Source organism: Littorina saxatilis, linkage group LG12, assembly GCF_037325665.1.
Source record: "Littorina saxatilis isolate snail1 linkage group LG12, US_GU_Lsax_2.0, whole genome shotgun sequence".
NCBI classification, from domain to species: domain Eukaryota; kingdom Metazoa; phylum Mollusca; class Gastropoda; order Littorinimorpha; family Littorinidae; genus Littorina; species Littorina saxatilis.
Window position 1 is genome coordinate 10,228,147 of NC_090256.1, and position 21,779 is coordinate 10,249,925.

General features: G+C 40.5%; 1 protein-coding gene and 1 long non-coding RNA gene across 2 annotated transcripts in view; one reads left to right on the forward strand and one right to left on the reverse strand.

Moving 5' to 3' along the window:
• The window catches only part of LOC138982535 (mucin-19-like), a 102,794-nt gene extending 82,389 nt beyond the window's left edge, over window positions 1-20,405 (reverse strand). The window contains exons 1-7 of the mRNA XM_070355839.1: window positions 20,238-20,405; window positions 18,437-18,625; window positions 16,392-16,453; window positions 15,686-15,787; window positions 14,315-14,467; window positions 13,051-13,256; window positions 12,356-12,494 (exon numbers count right to left, since the gene is read on the reverse strand). Of these exons, the coding sequence (XP_070211940.1) occupies window positions 12,356-12,494; window positions 13,051-13,256; window positions 14,315-14,467; window positions 15,686-15,787; window positions 16,392-16,453; window positions 18,437-18,625; window positions 20,238-20,338 (952 nt within the window). The 5' untranslated portion in view covers window positions 20,339-20,405. The remainder of the gene's footprint in view (window positions 1-12,355; window positions 12,495-13,050; window positions 13,257-14,314; window positions 14,468-15,685; window positions 15,788-16,391; window positions 16,454-18,436; window positions 18,626-20,237) is intronic.
• Window positions 3,879-10,689, forward strand: LOC138981233 (uncharacterized). Its single transcript, XR_011460592.1, has 4 exons — window positions 3,879-4,782; window positions 6,397-6,618; window positions 7,152-7,300; window positions 8,677-10,689. It is a non-coding gene; the product is annotated as an uncharacterized lncRNA (long non-coding RNA).
• Window positions 20,406-21,779: the final 1,374 nt, after the last annotated feature.

The following is a 21,779-nucleotide window of genomic DNA, read 5'->3' on the forward strand; positions in this document are numbered from 1 at the left end:
ACAACACTTCAACAGCATATGAAAGGAATAAAAAATAAATCCGCAAATCGCGCACAATACACCATTAGAAAAACAAGGAGTACCAAAGCGGCGTGCAGAAACTAAACTGACTCGGAGACTGAGAAGAAACATTTATCACACGATGTGGATAGCAAACATTAAATAACAGATAAGTCAAGCAAAAAATAAACACAAATATCGACACAATAAACAAAGGTAAAGAAAACAAAAGAGATGCTTGCCGACAGTCAGTGTGTGAGTGCGTGGTTTGTGCGTCAGCGGGGTGTGTGTGTGTGGTGTGTGTGTGTGTGTGCGCGTGCATGCGTGCGTAGCGGCTACGTTCTTGTGTGTGTGCGTTCGAATGAGAAAGAAGAGAGAGAGAGGATTGAAGAATGAGGTCACGCTCTCTGTCACATGAATACATATACACACACTGAAGGCTACCTCGGACACGAACACTTGCCAACAACTGTGGTTGGACATGCTTTTGAAATGGAATATTTTTTCGACATGATTTCTGGACATACGAATCCCGCTGTGTTGCCTACTCGGATGTTGCGAATGATGAAGGTTTTGAGTTGACTGACCTTGAGGAGGTATTGCATCAGGCGTTTATCGTCTCAAATTATATCCTTGCTACTTTAAAGGAGTCAACTATTGCCATTCATGGTAACTTGGATAGTCAAAGTTTTTATTTGTTTGATCATCAGTTCCCATCAAAGAAACAGAAATGGTAACCATTCTTCAAATGGCGCTGCAGTTTTGATGTCATCAAGTTAATTCCTTTGCAGAATTGATTGATTTTCTCAAAAGCCATTATCAATGTGTTTATCAATTAACACCTGTTCATTTCTGTCCAACTGCAATGCAAACTCAATGTGGAGGAAACAAGGATTCATTACAAACAAGTCATCCCTGTACATCAACAGATTTATGTACCTCAATCAATACTGCTAGTATGAGTGACAGGAATCTAAAAGAAAAAACAACCAAACGCAAATGTACTACTACTTCAACGACTCGTTTGAATGTAAAACAGAAATGTAACACTATCTGTGACAATGACGGTTCTACGACTCGTTTGAATGACGGTATAGATCGAACCTTAACCCACAACTACGAAAATTTGTGTCAGACTTTTTTGAACAGGAAAATATGCCTCTGTTCAACAGTAACCAAAACATGGAAGATGTTTTTGAAACTTTACAGAAATGTAACACTAGCCTATCTGTGACAATGTTGCTTTTGAATTGAACCCACATTTGTTGAACAGGAGAGAATGTTCCTGTTCAACAGTGCCCAAAACACTGAATCTGACGTTTTTGAATCTTTTCTGTCATCTAACTGAATCTGACGTTTTTGAATCTTTTCTGTCATCTAACCCAATTGCTCATGACTTCATCGATCTTGAACATGCCTACTTTTCAAAGAAAGACAGACAAAAGCGAAATCTGCATGTTAGCCATCTGCCTGAAATGGTCAATGCACTTTTGTAAAATTGTCACAGCTGTTATGCACTTTTGTGAAATGGTCAGTGCTGTTGTGCACTTATGCAAAACTTGGTGCTGTGCTGTTAACATTTGAACAAAATGCATTTTGTTCAAATGTTTAGTGCAACTTGCTACTATATAATCGCTGTATGCGCTTTGTGGTAATAATGCACTGTTGTGAAAAGTTTGCGCTAAATGTTGGCACTATGCATCATTGTTGGAGCACCCTCCTGTAGTAGATGCACCATGCATAAAAATGTACTTATGTGAAATGTTTCGTGTAAATTATTGTCACAATAATGTTTTGTGCGCCCCCATGTATGTGTTCTGTGCTAATAATGCACGGTTGTGAAATGTCCGTACACATTTTGTGGCACTATGTAATTCAGTGTTAGTGCATCCTCGTGCGGATGCTTCGTGCTAAAATTGCACTTCCATTAAAATATTGTACGCTCATGTCAACTGGTACTATATTTTCAATTGTTTCTCTGTCAATTTCAGATGTTTGTTTCCAATTACTTCAGTATCTCCCTGTTGCAATTCCAGGTGATTCATTATGCATGTGCCAATCAGTTTGAGGTGTTTAATTCTGATTCCTGTATTTACAGTGTAAAATTAAAACTATTGTTTTCAAACATTCCTAGGACACCTGGTAATGGTTCTGTGTTTTTTTGTAATTTGTATTTTGTTTTTCTGCAATAAATATTTGAAATGGATCTGAGACTGACTTACTACTTTTAGCACTTTTTTTCACCACATTCCCACGTACAGATATTGCAATATCAACTCTGCTTCCTTTCTACCTGTTTCAAACAAGCTCTATTTTTTAATTAAAAAGTTTTTTTTTCTTGTGGCTGTTTGATCAATTATGGCAAGCATTGACTGAAATAAACAATTTATATAGGCCTATATCCAGCACAACATGCAATTCATTAACTTTTGACCCTAACCTTTAACACTTCCCAAAATAAATCTTTGGTGGACATTGCATCGACGCTGTTCATTTTGAATGAACATTTTTCTTGTTAGATCAGTGGTCTATGCCGGCGCATAGTTGTGTATTGACTGGATCAATCGCCAACTCGCTGCGCTCGCGGTAAGTGCTGACAACCGGAAGAAAGCTGCATTCCGAAAAAAGTCACTTCCGTTTCGCCATTTTTCGATGATGCCAGAGAAGTGAACCATGATTTCAAGATGCCCGGTGCAAATTGTTGTATGCCTGGATGCAGCGTGAGCTCACTAAGATCTTCAACGCTTATAACTTTCCATGGTATACCAAACGGAAAAGCGGATGCCGAATGGAGAGCTGCTCTTCCACAAAATCAACCGTGCTGACAAGCTTTTCAACCCGAAGAATGCGAGGATGTTCCCGACATTTCAAAGAAACATGCTTCAAATACGGTACGTAAAAAAACTAGTAATATAGCGAAAATAAGCTTTCATCTGATTGTCTGTGCTGTGTTGTTTTGCTTGTAATGCTTCAAGTGACGAAGCTCTAGTAGTATCAATCAATCAGTATGAGGCTTAGTACTTGTACTACAACTAGTACTTTTACAGCTCGCAGACAAAAAATAACACAATCGTATTCTGAATCATACATTGACAAAGGCGTAATTCTGAGCTATAATTATTAGGTAATGGGGAAAAACCACTCTTTGTTCTTGTGATAATGTGTTTTTGAATATATTCTAGTAAACTTCTGGGTTAGAACTTAGATTTCTTTTGTTGTTTTACTCGGTCACTGAGTCAGTCTTGTTCATTCTTGACAGATTTGCAGTAGTGTGTTTTACTAATTCTTGTTTCTATTTCAATAGATCTAAATGTATAGGTCTGTTTAGTTAATTTAACTTATAATTTCGACTCAGCATTTTGAACATTTTCTTTGCATGTTTTTTTGCTGGGCCTACAGGCAAGCGAGCACTCATTCCAGGAAGTCTGCCAACCAACCATGTGCTACAGAAGTCAGTAGAAATGTTAGGCGCGTTTGATCGATCTGCGCGATCGCGCTGCGCGTTTGGTGGATCGATCAAACGCGCACACATCGATCGATGTGTGCGCGTTTGATCGATACAAAGAATACAAGAATCGTTAAAACGCGCAGCTCTTATATACTTGCGCATTTGGACGATCCGTCTCACAAATCACCATCGTACTACGCACACACACGTCTGCTGGCAATGACCGGAAGTTATGACCGGAAATAGGTCTTTCTCTTTCTCTCTCTCTCTCTGTCGATGAACCCATATATATATACTTCAGCTACTGTCAGTATGTTTGTCCCTGTCCCTGTATCTCTTTCTCTCTCTTCCTTGGCCCGCGTGCGTCTCTCTCTCTCTCTCTCTCTCTCTCTCTCTCTCTCTCTGTCTCTCTCTCTCTCTCTTCTCTGTCTCTCTCTCTCTCATTTAGGCAGTCATCGTGCGCACTTGGTCTTGTGCTTGCCGTGTACACACGGGGGTGTTCGGACACCGAGGCGCGAGTCTGCACACAAAGTTGACTCGGAGAAATAAATCTCTCGCCGAACGTGGGGACGAACTCACGCTGACAGCGACCAACTGGATACAAATCCAGCGCGCTACCGACTGACTGAGCTACATCCCCGCCCGTGTGTGTGTGTTTGTGTGTGTAAGGTTGTGCATGTGTGTGTATGTGCGCGGGTGTGTATGTGTATGTGTCTGGGTGTATGTAAGTGCATGTGTGCAGTGTGTGTGTGTGTGTGTGTGTGTGTGTGTGTGTGTGTGTGTGTGTGTGTGTGTGTGTGTGTGTTTGTCTCTTAGGTGGTTCACAATCGTATTGAACTTTTCGCTTGACATCAAGATTGATTTGGGACACATGGCTGATGCATATATCTGCCTCCACTTGCCGCAGTGTGTGCCTAAACCTCTCCATCATGTATGAGTTAAACGAATGAAGAGAGACTGAAGCAATAAAACTAACTTGAGCCTATGTGAATAGAGCTCAGCAGTAATAAAAAAAAAATAAAAAATAGCTGAATTGTAATCAAAAACGTTGTCGGGGTATATTTCGGAACATTCCTGTATTTGAAACTTTTCACTTCCGGCGTGCGACGTTTGTGTGTGGTAGGGACTTACTTTGTGACAGATCGTCCAAATGCGCAAGTATAAGAGCTGCGCGTTTTAACGATTCTTGTATTGTATTCTTTGCATCGATCAAACGCGCACACATCGATCGATGTGTGCGCGTTTGATCGATCCACCAAACGCGCAGTGCGATCGCGCAGATCGATCAAACGCGCCTAACAGAAACACCAAAGACTCCAGCCAGGAAACCCCCAGTGAGTAAAAATTGCTGTTATTTGCCCAGTATAGTATGCTATTAGTGATACTGATAGTGATAATATGCTACTTGTAACTCTTTTGTGAGTACCGGTACATGTATACTGGGTGTTTTCTCAGTTTCTGTCCGCTGTCAGTGTGAGATTTATAGTTATATATTATAACCTGTTTTTCTAGTTTCATGGTTTAGCCACGACTCACTTTGAATGAGGGTCATCTGCCAGGCATTTAGCTGATTATCTGATAAGTGATATTTTTTAATTTGCTATTTATAAATTACAGTTACAGTAAACTAACACTGTCGCACAAAGTATGTGACTTTAAAAAAAGATTTGTTTGAAATCATGTGAGCTCTGTCCACTAGATGATGGAGAAGGGAATTTTTCCAGTTGAGTCTGCAACATGGATTTTTTCTCTCTCGGATAACAAATAGTACAGTATGGTAGGAAAAATTTAGGGTTGGTGTGGCGATAACTTCTTCTTCTGCGTTCGTGGGCTGAAACTCCCATGTACACTCGTGTTTTTACGTGTATGACCGTTTTTACCCCGCCATTTAGGCAGCCACACGCCGCTTTCGGAGGAAGCATGGTGGGTATTTTCGTGTTTCCATAACCCACCGAACTCTGACATGGATTACAGGATCTTTTCCGTGCGCACTTGGTCTTGTGGTTGCGTGTACAGTAGTACCTGCCATATCCGGTCACCCATTAGTCATTGCAAAGGTGACCGCAAATATCAGGTGGCCGTTCATTACAGGCCCCCTCCTCCTCCAAAAAAAACAACCAAAACACGATCAAGTTTTCATGAAGAAAAGAAAGCGATCATCCACGAGCCGCCGATTCATTGTCTCTGTTAGTTTTGCTTTCGTTTATACATCTTAATTATTTGCGTGTTTAACTCGATCGTCCTGGCTAAGCTATTGTTTCGTATGTTTCTATGTGTGTTGTTTGGATTATTATATATGTATTTGAGTGTCAGATAAACAAGTGTTTCAAACTCACATCAGCTGTGATCGATCCGGAAGTGACTGCCGTAAATGTACATGTATGCGCATGTCTGTATTTACAGTTTGCGCATGCGTAAGTATTCATGTCGTCTGCTCGTGCTGTGCCGTCTGTGCACACAACACACACACACACACACACACACACACACACACACACCACAGGCGCTCACCCGCGAAAGTGACAAGTGGCCGTTAAGTGGCCGCTCCTGTCGAGTAAGAGGGGCACCTTAGGGCAAAAATCAGTGACCGTTGACCGCGTCAGACAGGTTAACGGCCATTAAGAGTCAATTATAGAAGGAAAACTCATTAGTCATGGGAAAGCTGGCCGCTCCGGGTAGGTTCACGCCCACGAAAGGGCCGGAAATGGAAGGGACTACTGTACACACGAAGGGGGATAAGTCACTAGCAGGTCTGCACACAAGTTGACCTGGGAGATCGGAAAAATCTCCACTCTTAACCCACCAGGCGGCCGCGGCCGGGATTCGAACCCTCGACCTTCCGATTACGAGGCCGACGTCTTACCACCCCGCCACAGCGCCCGTCGTGTGGCGATAACAATAAAGATATGTCATAGTGACTTGACTAATTGATTTGAATTCTGCTGCAGGTCAGTCGCCCCCCACCTCCTGGTTGCCTACTACAACTTCGAGGAAATACGACAGGACACCCTTCAGCTTGCTGCACCATGGTGTCTCTTGGAGAACAGCAAGGAACAGATACAGGGAATAACCGAAGCCAGCCAAGTGAAACTGTTGTCCTCTACGTTATGATTACGCACTCCAGCAGACATCAACTTGTGGTCGACGTGCGTGGGTTTTGCTCAAAATACGTAAGTATTCGTCAGTGTTTGGCTTCTCGAATTAAGTTTCAACTTAATCTCTGTCTCGAACCACAGGCGGAAGGTATCGTTCACTGGACCACTACTTACATAGAAAGACTATACTGAACGAATCGTCGGTAAGCTTACCACACTGTCATACTGTCATACTCATAGTGATATCACTGATACATTTGTACAGGTAAACATGGCTGTTTGCTGAAAAAATCGTTGTGAAAAATTGTAATGTCTCTGAAGTTTGATTCAGTCCGTCATTCATTTTGATGGGAAGTCAACCCTTGGTGAGGCTAATACTAATATTGTTTTGATCTGTATTCTGCCAGTGCCATTGCCAACTGCCATGGTTGTTCTTGTGGAGTTCTAGAACAAGCTCTGGTTTGAATGACCAGCTAAAATTAATGCTAATAGTAAATAAGTACATTATTTTTGCATTAGCGGGGTATACAAAATATTTTATTAAAAAAATACCGCATGGTTTTGCTTGATCAAATCATTTATCAGCTAACAATATGCTTTTATTTCAGTTGGACCTGACTTGAGCATGGTTCCGTTGTCTCCGCAACAACAGCTTGATTGAGATACAGGCATGTCCAGTTTTCAGCAAGTGCAGGCTGAGTGTGAAGATCTGATTGCTGATCTAGACACAACATAAGCTGCTTGACACTATTCCAAGGTAAGCGAGAAGCTTTGAAAATAGTTACTTTAATTCAGTAATGCGTAATTATGTATGCAATACTCCTGCTGGTGAGTTCACTACAAACAGGTACTACATTAGAACTAGAAGAATAGGTTCCACAAGAACATTTCTGACTGTTGATGCCACTAAAACTCTCGTTACATCCTGCATTCTGTGTAGATTAGATTACAGCAAATCCCTTCTCCTAGGCTGCCCTGACTCCACTCTCCAACCCTTGCAAAAAGTACAACACTCTGCAGCACTCCTCTCATGAAAGAACTTCACTGGCTTCCTGTGTCTCAACGTATCAGGTATAAAGCTGCCTGCTTCTGCTACAAGATCATCTCTCATTCTCTGAATCGGCACCTGCCTATCTTTCGTAACTGGTCTCCCTCTACACTCCCTCTCGCACCCTTCATTCTTCTGCTGATGCTCGACTTCTCCGTCAAGGTTGCTTTAAACGCAAGGCTCATGGCTTCCGCACGTTTTCATATCATGGCCCTCAGTTATGGAATTCACTCCCCTTTCTATTACGTCACTCTCCATACATGATTTCATCTTTTAAGTCCAATTTGAAAACTCACTTGTTCCAACAACATTACGGATAGTTCCTTAGGCCAAACAAAAAAATAGTCTGTTTACGGTAACATCGGCCCAAAAAATAGGGTCGGTAGGTCGGGATTTTTTTTTTCTCCAAAAAACATCAAATTATTTTGCCAAAAAACATTGACAAACTTTGTTTTAAAATTTTGATTTTTTTTCTTTTTTTCCCAAATGCCAAAAAAAAGTCTAGGGTCGCGCAAAAAAATAGGGTCGGTCGGGATACCGTAAACAGACTTCTTTTTTTTTTGGCCTTGGCATAGAGTCTGGGGATGTGAGATGTGCATGATGTGTTGTTTGAATCTGACAGTGATTGTATGAATTTTTTATACACGTATTGTTGTCACGCGCTTTGAACTTCTGATAAGGCGCTTTATAAATGCCCGTTATTATTATTATTATTATTATTATAAGTAGATACACACTTGTAAACTTATGTTAGTTTTCACACGTGAGCATGAAGTGCCTTTATGAGGAATGTATAGTGGCTTGCAATATTGAATTTGAGGGATGTTTGCAGTTATATAATATATTAGCACAGCTCAGTTTTCTACAGGGTTCCGTGAGAACAGTGAAATTCTCCTTTGAGGACTGAAAAATATCTTGGATAATTGGTCTTAATTGGGGGGGGGGGGGGGGGGAGATTTAAAACATAAGTACATTCACATGTGTTTTTCATTTTCACTGTGTAAAGGTAGGGAGGTCCTTCTCTACTTGTTTCTTTGTTTTCCCATTGACATATATTTTTGTTCTTGTCTATATTTTTTACATAGGTGCTGTCCTCATCCCCAGCCGACTGTTTCCGCTGAAGCCGTGAAGGATGCTTCTTCATGTAGGCGTGGACATCTTTTTCGTCGCCGTGCAAGGCTTCCAGTTCCAGTACCATATAATTTTGTGAATACTCTGGGGACCTGTCATCAACTTTGGAAGGACGCTTTATTTTAACACTTTGTACCCCATCTATGTTGACCAAGATTTTTTAAGCCGAGACCAGCTGTGCTGCAGCAGGTCACTCAGAATTGTAGAAACTGTATCAACAGGCTAGAATCCTGGCGTTAGATCAACGTTACAGGAAGCGACTGAAGCTAACAGTCTAAGCAGGATGCGGATATGTGCCGAATGATAACAGATGCAATGTACATAGTGACTGTGTGTACCTGGGAGACAAGGAGTTAAGACCACATCTGAACTGAGGATTTAGTCTCTCCATAATCAAACGCTGAAGAAGATTTCAGAATGAACTTTGTTAGATAAATTATGGTTGTTATGATCGTCACATTTTATGTCCCCCCCTTCCCCCCTTTTCAAACTTCCCCGCTTTTCAGACCTTACATTTTTGGATTTTCTGTTCACAACCTGTTGTACATTTACCTACATATTAAGCAGATTTCCTCCTTTTTAAGACCAGCTTATTTTTTTATTCTTGGAGGCCTGAAAAGGGGGTTTGGAAGGACACTGTATTTGTTTGTTCGAAATTCAGAATTCAAATAATTCTTCATCAACGAGTTATTACTGGCTCACCATAGCAGTTAGGCCAGTCTTACTAACTCTTACTTTTATTAATGTGCCGTGATGCAAAGACGTTGAGCAGTTTTCAGATGTTTATGAATCTAGGGCTTTCAAAATTTACTGACATACAATACAATAACTTCATTAATCTCTAAAAGAGAAATTGCATTGCTGAGCTTTTGTGTCCGTAATAATAACATACATAAAACATTCAAAAATAAACATTTGTTCTTTGTCATTCATACATTCTTGTGTTCTTATACATTTCTTCATGTTGGACTCCATGACTCCATGACATCCAAACATGAAGTTCAGTTACCCCTTTTTGAGTCACTTGAGAAAAAGTGACTCTATGTAATCGGTCAGTGTTAGTCTGTCCGGCCGGCCGTCCGGCCGGCCGTCCGTAGACACCACCTTAACGTTGGACTTTTCTCGGAAACTATCAAAGCGATCGGGCTCATATTTTGTTTAGTCGTGACCTCCAATGACCTCTACACTTTAACGATGGTTTCGTTGACCTTTGACCTTTTTCAAGGTCACAGGTCAGCGTCAAAGGAAAAATTAGACATTTTATATCTTTGACAAAGTTCATCGGATGTGATTGAAACTTTGTAGGATTATTCTTTACATCAAAGTATTTACATCTGTAGCCTTTTACGAACGTTATCAGAAAAACAAGGGAGATAACTAGCCTTTTCTGTTCGGCAACACACAACTTAACGTTGGGCTTTTCTCGGAAACTATAAAAGTGACCGGGCTCAAATTTTATGTGAACGTGACTCCCAGTGACCTCTACACTTTGACGTCTGCTTTGGTGACCTTTGACCTTTTTCAAGGTCACAGGTATGCTTCAGGTATGCATTGTGTTGTGAATAGCAATTTCTTCCTGTCCATCTGATGCCTCATATAATATTCAGAACTGCGAAAGTGACTCGATCGAGCGTTTGCTCTTCTTGTTAACTTTGAAGGTCACATTGTGGGCGAATTTTTAGCAAAAAGTTGGAACATGGTATGACTGTTCTTACTCACAAGGGAAGTGATTTTGTTATTTACTGATTTTCATTTTGTGTGGCCTTCTTTCACCCATTTAATCATTCATAAATGTTCATACCCAAGGGAAGTAATTCACATATATCTATGGCCAATGTTTTCACAGGGCATCTATAGTGTGGATGAACACTGTCTCCACTCAAAATAGTCCTTTGCTATTGTACATTGTGAATCAGCATTTTTGTTTTTTTCCTGTTTGAATAAAGTGCAATCATTTTACAACCAAAGTGTTAATGTTAAAGATGTTTACATAATGTGTGAAGGATGATGCATTTGAAAACTAATATTGTTAAATGTAAATTGACCTGTGACAAGTCAGCATAGTGCAATATCCAAGCATGAAACCCGCACACAATTCCCAAACAACATGCTTTCTTTTCCACAAAATTCCATCCAGTGGAAAACAATTATGTGAACGTCATAACATGGTGTTTTTTTAAATTAATAATCAAGCCTTACACCAACTAAAATGGTGTTAATAGGCATTTGAGCAAGCTTTAACACCAACATAACATGGAGTTAATAGGCATTTGAGCAAGCTTTAACACCAACATAACATGGGGTTTTGCATGTTATACCAGCAATAACATGATGTTAATCACATTACAAGCAAGCTGTAACACCACCAAAACAAGCAGTTTTGCAAGTTAAGTCTACGATAACATGATGTTAATCACATTACAAGCAAGCTGTAACACCACCAAAACAAGCAGTTTTGCAAGTTAAGTCTACGATAACATGATGTTAATCACATTACAAGCAAGCTGTAACACCACCAAAACAAGCAGTTTTGCAAGTTAAGTCTACGATAACATGATGTTACTTGGCGTTAAACCAAAGCTTTAATGCCATCAAAACTTGGAATTTTTGCATGTTACAGACATGCTGTAACATGGTTTAACATGATGTTTTGACCGTCGCAAAACGCGCTGAAATTCCAGGCAATTTCGCTGCGATAACTTCAACAAAATCCAATCAAAATCTGGCGTTGTCGTGAACACCAAAATGTGATAAACCCATTGAAACTTGAAGTTTTGTTGGGATTTTGAGTAGTTTTGTAAGATACAAAACGCCACTTTTCGCCCAGTGTCTCTCTCTGTCTCTGTCTCTGTCTCTCTCTCTGTCTCTGTCTCTGTCTGTCTGTCTCTCTCTCTCTCTCTCTCTCTCTCTCTCTCTCTCTCTCTCTCTCTTTCTCTCTCTCTAACGTCTCCCAATCAACCTGCCACCTCGAAGAGTTATAAAAGGCTGTTTTCTGTCACAGACAGTAGGGCCTAGATAGATATATATATCTCGGAGAGCACTGAAATTAAACCTAGCTAAGAATAATCTAGTCGTTTCTTTATCTATAGCTTAGAAAGATCTAGACGTTTCTTTATCTAGCTTGAAATGATCTAGTCATTTCTTTAAATAGCTTGAAATGAGCTAGTCGTTTCTACATCTTGCTTGGAATTATCTTATCGAGAGTGTGCCAGCAACACACAAGAAGCAACATTGACCTACCACGAACAGTTAGGCCTGGCGCTCACCTATGTAACTTCAGCAGGACCGACGACGCACTGCAGATTATCCCAGCCCGCTACACGTTGCGTGAAAGGAACACAGGCCAAGTTCTACTCATAATCCCCAACGCAGCATAAATGATATGCAGTGCGTCGTCTGTTCCGCTGACTCTGCGCAGGTATATCGTGTCCATTATGGGCAGAATATACCTGCGCAGTTTCAGCGGCACAGACGACACACTGCCTATTATTTATGCCGCGATACTTGGCCTGTTTTCCTTTCATGCAACATGTAGCGGGCTGGGATAAACTGCAGTGCGTCGTCGGTCCTGCTTTAATTACATAGTGAGCGGAGCCCCTTAGGAGTAATCTGTATGCTTTCATTGTGACTTACCCGCAAGGTTGGTGACGGAAGATCCCTCTGTGATGTTCTCTACGGACTCCACGTGCTCGCCCCCAATGTTGTACAGTGACAGCGTGCCGTTGAAGAAGACGAGCTTTTTGTACAGCACTGGCTGTATGATGGTCACCACCTGCACACCACGACACACACACAACGTGTGGAGAACAAAACAAGGTCTTGCAGGGTCAGTCCGAATTGCGAACAATATTATGAGGCTGTAACCTTGTGCTTGTAGTTGACGTTCAGACAGACAGATAGACAGACAGACAGGCAGACTCCGACGCACGCGTTCTCGTACCTCCCCCGATTCCATTTTATCTATCTATCTATCTATCTATCTATCTATCTATCTATCTATCTATATCTATCTATCTATCTATCTATCTATCTATCTATCTATCTATCTATCTATCTATCTATCTATCTATCTATCTTTCTATCTATATATCTATATATATATATCTATATATCTATGTGTGTATATGTCAGTGTCTCTGTCTTTGTCTTTCTCTCTGTCTTTCCTTGTGTATCTGTCTCTGTCTCTGTCACTGTCTCTCTCTCTCTCTCCCCCCCCCTCCCTATCTGTGTCTGTGTCTGTCTGTCTGTCTCTCTCTGTCTGTCTGTCTCTCTCTCTCTCTCTCTCTCTCTCTCTCTCTCTCTCTCTCTCACACACACATTTAAATTACCTTGATACACTGACACTGGTCGGTCGGGTCACACTCAGTGGCAGATGTAATCTGAAGAGCGGCTGACCGCAGCAGCGTCATTGTGCACGTGGAGCAGTACTCAAAACTGACCCCGTCAAACGTCCGGTAGCGACAGTCGGCGGCGGCCATGCACGTGCGAAACAGCAGGTCGGCGGGTACCGTGGGCAGAATCGTCACGTTCATGGCTGTTCGATATACAACTGCATTGAGCTTTTGAAAGGTAAAATGCTTTTGACTAAGTGGACGAAGTACCGAGATTGTCATGTATACAGACAATATTTTAGGCCGAACAAAAATATGTTGGTTTAGGGTAACCCGACCGACTCTATTAAGGAAAATAACCTCCTTTAAACTCGACAAAAATATATTTTTTTAAATAGAAAGTCTGTTTGTCTGTGTTTTTGTCTCTCTTTATTTTATAATTTTTTTCTTCTGTTCAGTTGTTGTTATGATCACTGCAATTATTTTGAACTGACTTGTATGCATTAAATCAGAATATTCTCTGTTATTTTTATTCTAACACATCCACGATTTCTTTGAATAATTAGCCTACTGTTCTTGTACTTCATATAATTGCTATGAGCATAAATTGGCCATATTTGTTTTAGTTTGTGAAGTGAAGGACTGTGCCTTTAACTTTAAACAAACAAATAATATGACTGTAGTTTTTCATGAATGATAAATAAAACTCTTAATAATAAATAATAATAAATGAGCATTTATATAGCGCAACATCATAACTTTACAATTATGCTCTTTGCGCTTGACACATTTAAATAAAACTCTTATTAAAGTTTAGGTGGAAATAACGTTCACGTGCGAAACTTCATTGTACAAGCCAACCCTTTCTACTCCCCCCCCTCCCCCCCCCCCTTCGCTCCCCCGACCCATCCTCCCCATATTACAGTCAATTTTCAGCCTGAAGTCTGATATTCGTTGTGCGAAGTCGACTGCGAGAAGTCTACTTCATAAATATCGATCGCTGCACACAGTTTTTGTTAAAATTATATCTTTGTTTCAAAGCCCTCTGGGCCCAAAACAATAAAATACTTGACTTGACTTGACTTACTTGGCAATGCATTTTGGGAAGACGTGAAGTCTTCGCAAAGTCATCTTCGGGCTCAATTGAAAGGACAGCCTTGAAGCGAAGCAACGAAAAGGCGCAGCAGCTCAAGAGCAGAACCACAACTAAACAAAACCAGTTATATTGTGAAGTTGTTTTCTCACATTGTCCAGCACTTACCGTTTCCACAGGATTCGCATATCTTTTGGTGAATGCTGCCCCACGACGCACCGCCTCCGTCACAGCATTCTGTCTCTGACGTCACATTGCCCAAGAGTTTCTCCCCTTGGCATAGATGCCCGTCGAAACAGTACTTCCGACCGACCGACAACACTGGAACAGATATTGTCATTGGCATCGCGTACAGGGACGTCAATTGGCGTTGACAGTCGACAAAACATTGACACTTCTGTCAAATCATCATCAACACGGTGAAGGAGATTGGACGTCAAGGACTGACTTAAAGATGCAGTGCCTGTCATAGCGTTGCTGAAGCAACGATTTGTGTTTTGTGTGTGTCGCAGATTGCAATATTAAAAGTCAAAAGCTTTAAACAACGATCTCACAGATGACCACACATATCTTTAGTGTTGCAGCCAAAAGCAACTTTCTGAGGTTTGTCAGTTCGCATCTCCCGCCGAAATGTAATTTACATTTCCCGTGATCACGGTCTGGGGCTGAAGGCTGTGTGTGGAATGCCAACATAGACCCACACACCATATTTTACAATTTTCTTACGTAGTCAAACACAATGTCTTGACGTAAAGTACCCAAGATAGAAAGAATTAATCCCTCTCGTCAAGACTAATAGACTTCGATGTAGGCTTTGGCGTGGGGGACCTAATGTGAGCTTAATCGAGGGCCACGCTTTCCTGCCGAGTTAATGATGAAAATTAATTGAACACATGAAATGAAACTTGGTATACTTTCAAAAGGATATATATGGATGAGGCATGACTGAAAGCCCTGGGAGCTCTGTGCACCTTGAAGTGTCAAAGACACCAACAGTTAACTGCGGAAACATGCATGGCCTCTTCGGGAATTTGTTTAAAAGAAACTTAAAATGAAGAAGAAAACAGGTTTTGTTATTTAATTTTTTTCTTTCTCATTTCCTGACTGATCAAACGCACAGATAGGAATTGTATCAAATTGTATTAGACGGTTTCATTACGGTTTGAATGTCAGTTCAAAGCAGTCCCCAAAACGGGTTTCTCTTACTATGAACAATACAGCGTTCTGTGGGCATAGGCTAGGTATAACTTTAAAACTTTGATATTCTGTCTAGTACATGGGTACGTCAAATACCAATGATTGAATAATTATAATAGTAAAGGCATGTATAAGGTGTATTTAAGCGCTCTGAGTGTGTTTCTAGTAAGCGGACAACATACACGAATCTTGCATTGTTGGAAAAAGCAACACTCTATGTTTTTCTTTGCATATAATCAAGGCTTCCAGCTTGAACGGTCTTTATGCTACGCTTGCCTTTGAAACTCCCTTTCACCAATCTGGATAACTGATGATCATATGAACTCTTATAAGCATACGTACGTCTGATGTCCTCGTCGCAGGTAGGGCCACCGAAGTCACTGCGACAGTTACACATGTTGGGTCCAGCACAAAAACCATTGACGCAAGGAGGATCGCATTTGGCTGAAACAAATTAAAAACTATGTTATAATTTTACCAATAGCAAAGGTATAATCTGAAACGGGAAAGGTATGACAGACGTAGCAAGTAATTTTACCAAAGAAAATGTTATTGTTGGTATCTGCAACCTTTACCTCAATACCTGGCCTCAAAAGATAACCAGGTTCTCTGTTTGTCTGTCCGTCTGTCCGTCTGTCTGTCTGTCTGTCTGTCTGTCTGTCTGTCTCTGTCTGTCTCTGTCTCTGTCTCTGTCTCTCTCTCTCTCTCTCTCTCTCTCTCTCTCTCTCTCTCTCTCTCTCTCTCTCTCTCTCTCTCTCTCTCTCTCTCTCTCTCTTACTCTATGCGTATGCGTACGCGCGCTTGGGTTCGTGCGTGCTTATGAGTGCTTGGGTGTGTGCGTGCGAACTTGTGGATGCGTGCTTGTGTGCGTGTATGTGTCCTCTCTTAATGCAGTGTGTTCATACGTGTGTTAGATCGGAGGGTGGTTAGTTGGCTGTTTGCTTGCATGGTTTTTCTTTTCTTCCTTTCTTTTAAGACAGCCTTTGAGGTTCCACTGAGACAAGGGTTTTGTGTGTCTCAGTATAATCCAAACAAGTCGTGCCGTTACCTTCGTCACAGTTGTCGCCTGTCCATCCCTTGCAACAATCTCGTTTCGAGACAGCTTCCTTCCTGAAAAGAAGAAACCACTTGGTTTATCTTGATTTTCTGAACCCATATATTTCGTTGTGTGTGCTCACAAAATGGCCACCACGGACCCGGGAAGACATATGTAATGATTGAGTCCCACTTGTTTTGGAAGTTTCTTGGAGAGTGTTATTCCGTGAAACGGTAGGGCTGATTATGCATGAGCGAATGCGTGCTCCGTTTATCTCCGGATTCTTTGGCTGTCTCATTGTTTTCAGATGTTTCTTAAGGGTTGTCCATCCAGTGTGCAGTGTGCTGACACGTAAGGGGTGTAACCTCTGTTTTGATTTGTTGTAGGCCCAGTTTGCCTCAGATGGTTTACAGAACGATTTAAATCTTCTCATGAAAAAAACCAGTTCTAACCTTATGGAACACACTTGCAAAAGCATTTAATAGCATTAAATGACACAGATCGTTTCAATGGCTATTTAACTCGCGTAAACCACACACCAGTTTTCGTGGTTTATTTAACCCCTGAGCCATCTTGGACCAGTGTGATCCACTTTCCTTTGTTTCACAATTTAGTCGTCACTTTGTGATTTCAATGCGACTCGCTGTATCTGCAATAGCACGCTATTGTGTACCTCTGAATCTAAAACGCAACAAACGGCTGCGAGTCACACAAACTTATCGGCGGCGGTTGGCTTCAAAGAAGCAAGCGCTATGCAGAAAATTCCTCTACTTGGGCATACACGACCTTGCGGAATCTGCTTCCGGGCTCCCTTTTTTCAAAATTTCTAAACTTTGAATTGTACTGATCTTGTCTTGATGAAAAAATAATTATTATATAATTTAAGAATGTTTGTGTAACAAGCTGTCAATTTATTATTTAGATTTTAAAAGGTAGATCTGGCGTCAAAACGTGGCGTCCGATTTGTCGCATTGTAAATCCGGCTGGCCACGCAAAAATAAATTATTTGACAATTGCTCGCTCTTTAGGATATTCTCAAGCGTTGAGTGTTTAAAAGAAAGAGTGTTATCCTTTTACCCTTGTTAAGTGTTTCTTGTATAGAATATAGTCAATGTTTGTACAGATTTTTAGTCAAACAGTATGTAAGAAATGTTAAGTCCTTTGTACTGGAAACTTGCATTCTCCCAGTAAGGTAATATATTGTACTACGTTGCAAGCCCCTGGAGCAAATTTTTGATTAGTGCTTTTGTGAACAAGAAACAATTGACAAGTGGCTCTATCCCCGTCGCGATATAACCTTCGTGGTTGAAAACGACGTTAAACACCAAATAAAGAAGAAAAAGAGTGTTTGTACTGAGTGTAAACGCCTCACAGTGTCTGTGACCAGAAACGGATGGTTTACGTGAAGCTGAGTGTGCCTTTAACAAGGAAAAGTCAGCTTTTGTGAATAACCTTTTTTGTTTGTTTTGTCTTTGTTTGGAGGGGGTGGGAGGGGGGGGGGGCACTACGACCATACACTGTAAAGACATTTCGGCATGTAGAAATACTAGAATCAACCTGTCTATTGAACACGGTTGGGAAATGTATTGGCTTTCTAACACTATTGATTGTTTCAGCACAGCCAGCCTCATCACGTAGTTCTACATCCACATGCTGAAGCCCAACTCAAGTTCTCTTGACGAGTACATGTCAGATCTTTATCACGAATCATTATCATTTATTTTAAATCTCTATCACTTATAATGATCATACATTTCAGATCTACAATTCTTATAATTGTCATGCACTTCAGATCTACATTACTAACAAATAATTATAATTCAATTCAGATCTACATCATCAATGACTACCATACATTTCAGATCTATATCACTGACAGTTAACATACATTTCTGATCTACATCACAAAGAATCATCATACATGTTAAAGCTACATCACGTATAGTTATTACACATGTTAGTTCTACACCACCAATGATTATCAAACATTTCAGATCTACACCACGATTAATGATCATACATTTTGTACAATATTACTAATAATTATTATCACTTACTTGTACATCGCGCAGTTCCCGAGGCCTTCAAGAACGTTGTCGACGACATCCTTTCGGTTGGTTGACCATCCATTGAGCAATGCCGTACCGGGAATGTCCAGAGTCCAGCCGCCAGCGTACAGATCCAGCTGGGCTTCACCGCATGGCGTGGTCTTGTTCTCTTGCTCCAGGTCCGTGAAGTCGCACCAGCTGAGAACAATTAGCGTAAAGGCGGTGCTTAATTGAGCCCGAAGTCGACTTCGCGAAGTCTTTTTACCCAAAACTCTGTACTAAATCTCTGTGCGGCCAGCTTCGCGAAGTATACTTCACGTAGCTGACTTCGTCCTGGTAATTAGAGGCTTGCTGGAAGACGTGCGTGTGACATGGTGACTGTATAATGTCCTGGAGAACGTATGTGCAGCGCTATAATAGCGGAAGCAAGCAAATGTTTCGTAGATAATAGATTTATAAAGTGTTAGTAAATATACGCTTGAAGCTGTTGACGATGAAATCCATGTGAAACAATGAAGGTGCCATGGTCTTGGATATAATTAATATACAACGCTATCCCCGGGAAAGGCAACATTATAGTTGCCACAAAAAGGTAAAAGGCTGAGTTAGTATATTGATCACTCAATGGAACTGAAATGAATACACCACTCTACGGCTTTGTCGTTTTCTTCGTCGTCACCATCATCATCATCATCATCATCATCATCATCATCATCATCATCATCATCATCATCATCATCATCATCATCATCATCATCATCATCATCATCATCGTCGCATTAAATGTATCATCAATATTGTTTCTATTATCACATGTTTGTAATTATCATTTGTTTGCGTTCTTACTATGGAACATACAGCAATCGTGACACACAGAAGAGGTGAAGTCAGATAATTACACTTATAACATCCACGATGTTTTTTAACGACTTATCATATCCATCATTTATTAATTTATTTCTTCTTCTTTCTTTCTTTCTTTCTTTTTTTCTTTCTTTTTTTCTTTTTCTTTCTTTCTTTCTTTCTTTCTTTCTTTCTTTCTTTCTTTCTTTCTTTCTTATTTTCTTTCTTTCTTTCTTTCTTTCTTTCTTTCTTTCTTTCTTATTTTCTTTCTTTCTTTCTTTCTTTCTTTCTTTCTTATTTTCTTTCTTTCTTTCTTTCTTTCTTTCTATTGATTACAATCATGATCTCAATAGGTTAACTTTATAAAAAAGACATCACTTCTATTCTACTTATTTATTCATATATATTTGTGTTTGTTGATTAGAAATCAAGAATGCTAGATTATGTAACGTTTAATTATATACAAACCGAACACATTCAAGAACGTCGACCTAATGGTCTTTGTAGAAGACGGACATACAGATAATTATAAAACAATTACAAACAAATATAATTGATGAAAACATTCAAATACTTTCATTAAAAAAAAAAGAAGAAAAAAAGAATGTTTACATATTCATAATCATCTGTCCAGTTGTTTCATCGAAACCCTACACACTCACACATACACACACACACGCGCGCGCGCACACATACACACACACACACACACACACACACACACACACACACACACTCATTCATATACCCTCGGTTCCCTCTCAATCCGGGTCTATTTGAAAACATACAGTCATGAATGACTGAATACAAAAAGGAACTTAGGTCAACAGCCGGTTTTCTCCATCAAGATTGCGAGAGTCGTATTAAACAATATTTCTTACTTTTTCATCTTTTCATCCATTTATTCATCTAATACTTATCAATGTATTAATGTTTTATTTTATTTTAGTCACATCTCTGTGCTCACCTCGCCGAAACGGAAACTGCAGAGAAGACGAAGCTAAGCCATATTGCAAGAGTCAAGAAAACGAGACGACTTTCGTGTAGTCTCGACAAAACTAGGGACATGGTCCCTCTCTTGAAAACGAGCCGTTGTGAAAGAAGAACGTCAGAAGAAGTCCTTCCGTTCGCTGCAGAAAGGCTCGGAGAAGAACGACTTCTGATTCGCCCAAACCTTGATCTTTCTCTATTTATCACACCCGGGCGTGATGGGAGAGGATGGGTGTGGGGGGGGGGGGGGGGGGGAGTGAGGTGTGCTTGCGAAAGGGGCGTTGGAGGTACACTTGGTAAACACTTGGCTTTCCCAAATGCGCCAGCTTGATTGAGAGGACTTTCGTTTCTGCTGCAAAAAATATTGACTTGCTTTCTTGATTTCAAGTACCAGTTTGATTTTTTGTTGTAGGGAGTGGGGGGATTTGGGAGTGTCCGATTTCCTCTAAGGGTTCGCTGAATTTAACCTAGATTTGCCACTGATTTATCCAATGTGCTTCCTTTTTACATTGAGTCAAGTTTTGACTAAATGTTTTAACATAGAGGGGGGAATCGAGACGAGGGTCGTGGTGTATGTATGTGTGTGTGTGTGTGTGTCTGTCTGTCTGTCTGTCTGTCTGTGTGTGTGTGTGTAGAGCGATTCAGACTAAACTACTGGGCCGATCTGTATGAAATTTGACATGAGAGTTCCTGGGTATGATATCCCCGGACGTTTTTTTTCTTTTTTCGATAAATACCTTTGATGACGTCATATCCGGCTTTTTGTAAAAGTTGAGGCGGCACTGTCACACCCTCATTTTTCAATTAAATTGATTGAAATTTTGGCAAAGCAATCTTCGACAAAGGCCGGGGTTTGGTATTGCATTTCAGCTTGGTGGCTTAAAAACTAATGAGTGAGTTTGGTCATTAAAAATCGGAAACTTGTAATTAAAATTATTTTTTTATTAAACGATCCAAAAACAATTTCATCTTATTTGTCGTCATTTTTTGATTCCAAAAACATATGCATATGTTATATTTGGATTAAAAACAAGCTCTGAAAATTAAAAAAATAAAAATTATGATCAAAATTAAATTTCCGAAATCGATTCAAAAACTATTTCATCTTATTCCTTGTCGGTTCCTGATTCCAAAAACATATAGATATGATATGTTTGGATTAAAAACACGCTCAGAAAGTTAAAACGAAGAGAGGTACAGTAAAGCGTGCTATGAAGCACAGCGCAATCGCTACCGCGCCAAACAGGCTCGTCACTTTCACTGCCTTTTGCACTAGCGGCGGACTACGTTCAGTTTCATTCTGTGAGTTCCACAGCTTGACTAAATGTAGTAATTTCGCCTTACGCGACTTGTTGCTTTTTACATTTAGTCAAGTTTTGACTAAATGTTTTAACATAGAGGGGGGGAATCGAGACGAGGGTCGTGGTGTATGTGTGTGTGTGTGTGTGTGTGTGTGTGTGAGTGTGTGTGTGTGTGTGTGTGTATGTGTGTGTGTGTGTGTGTGTGTGTGTGTGTGTGT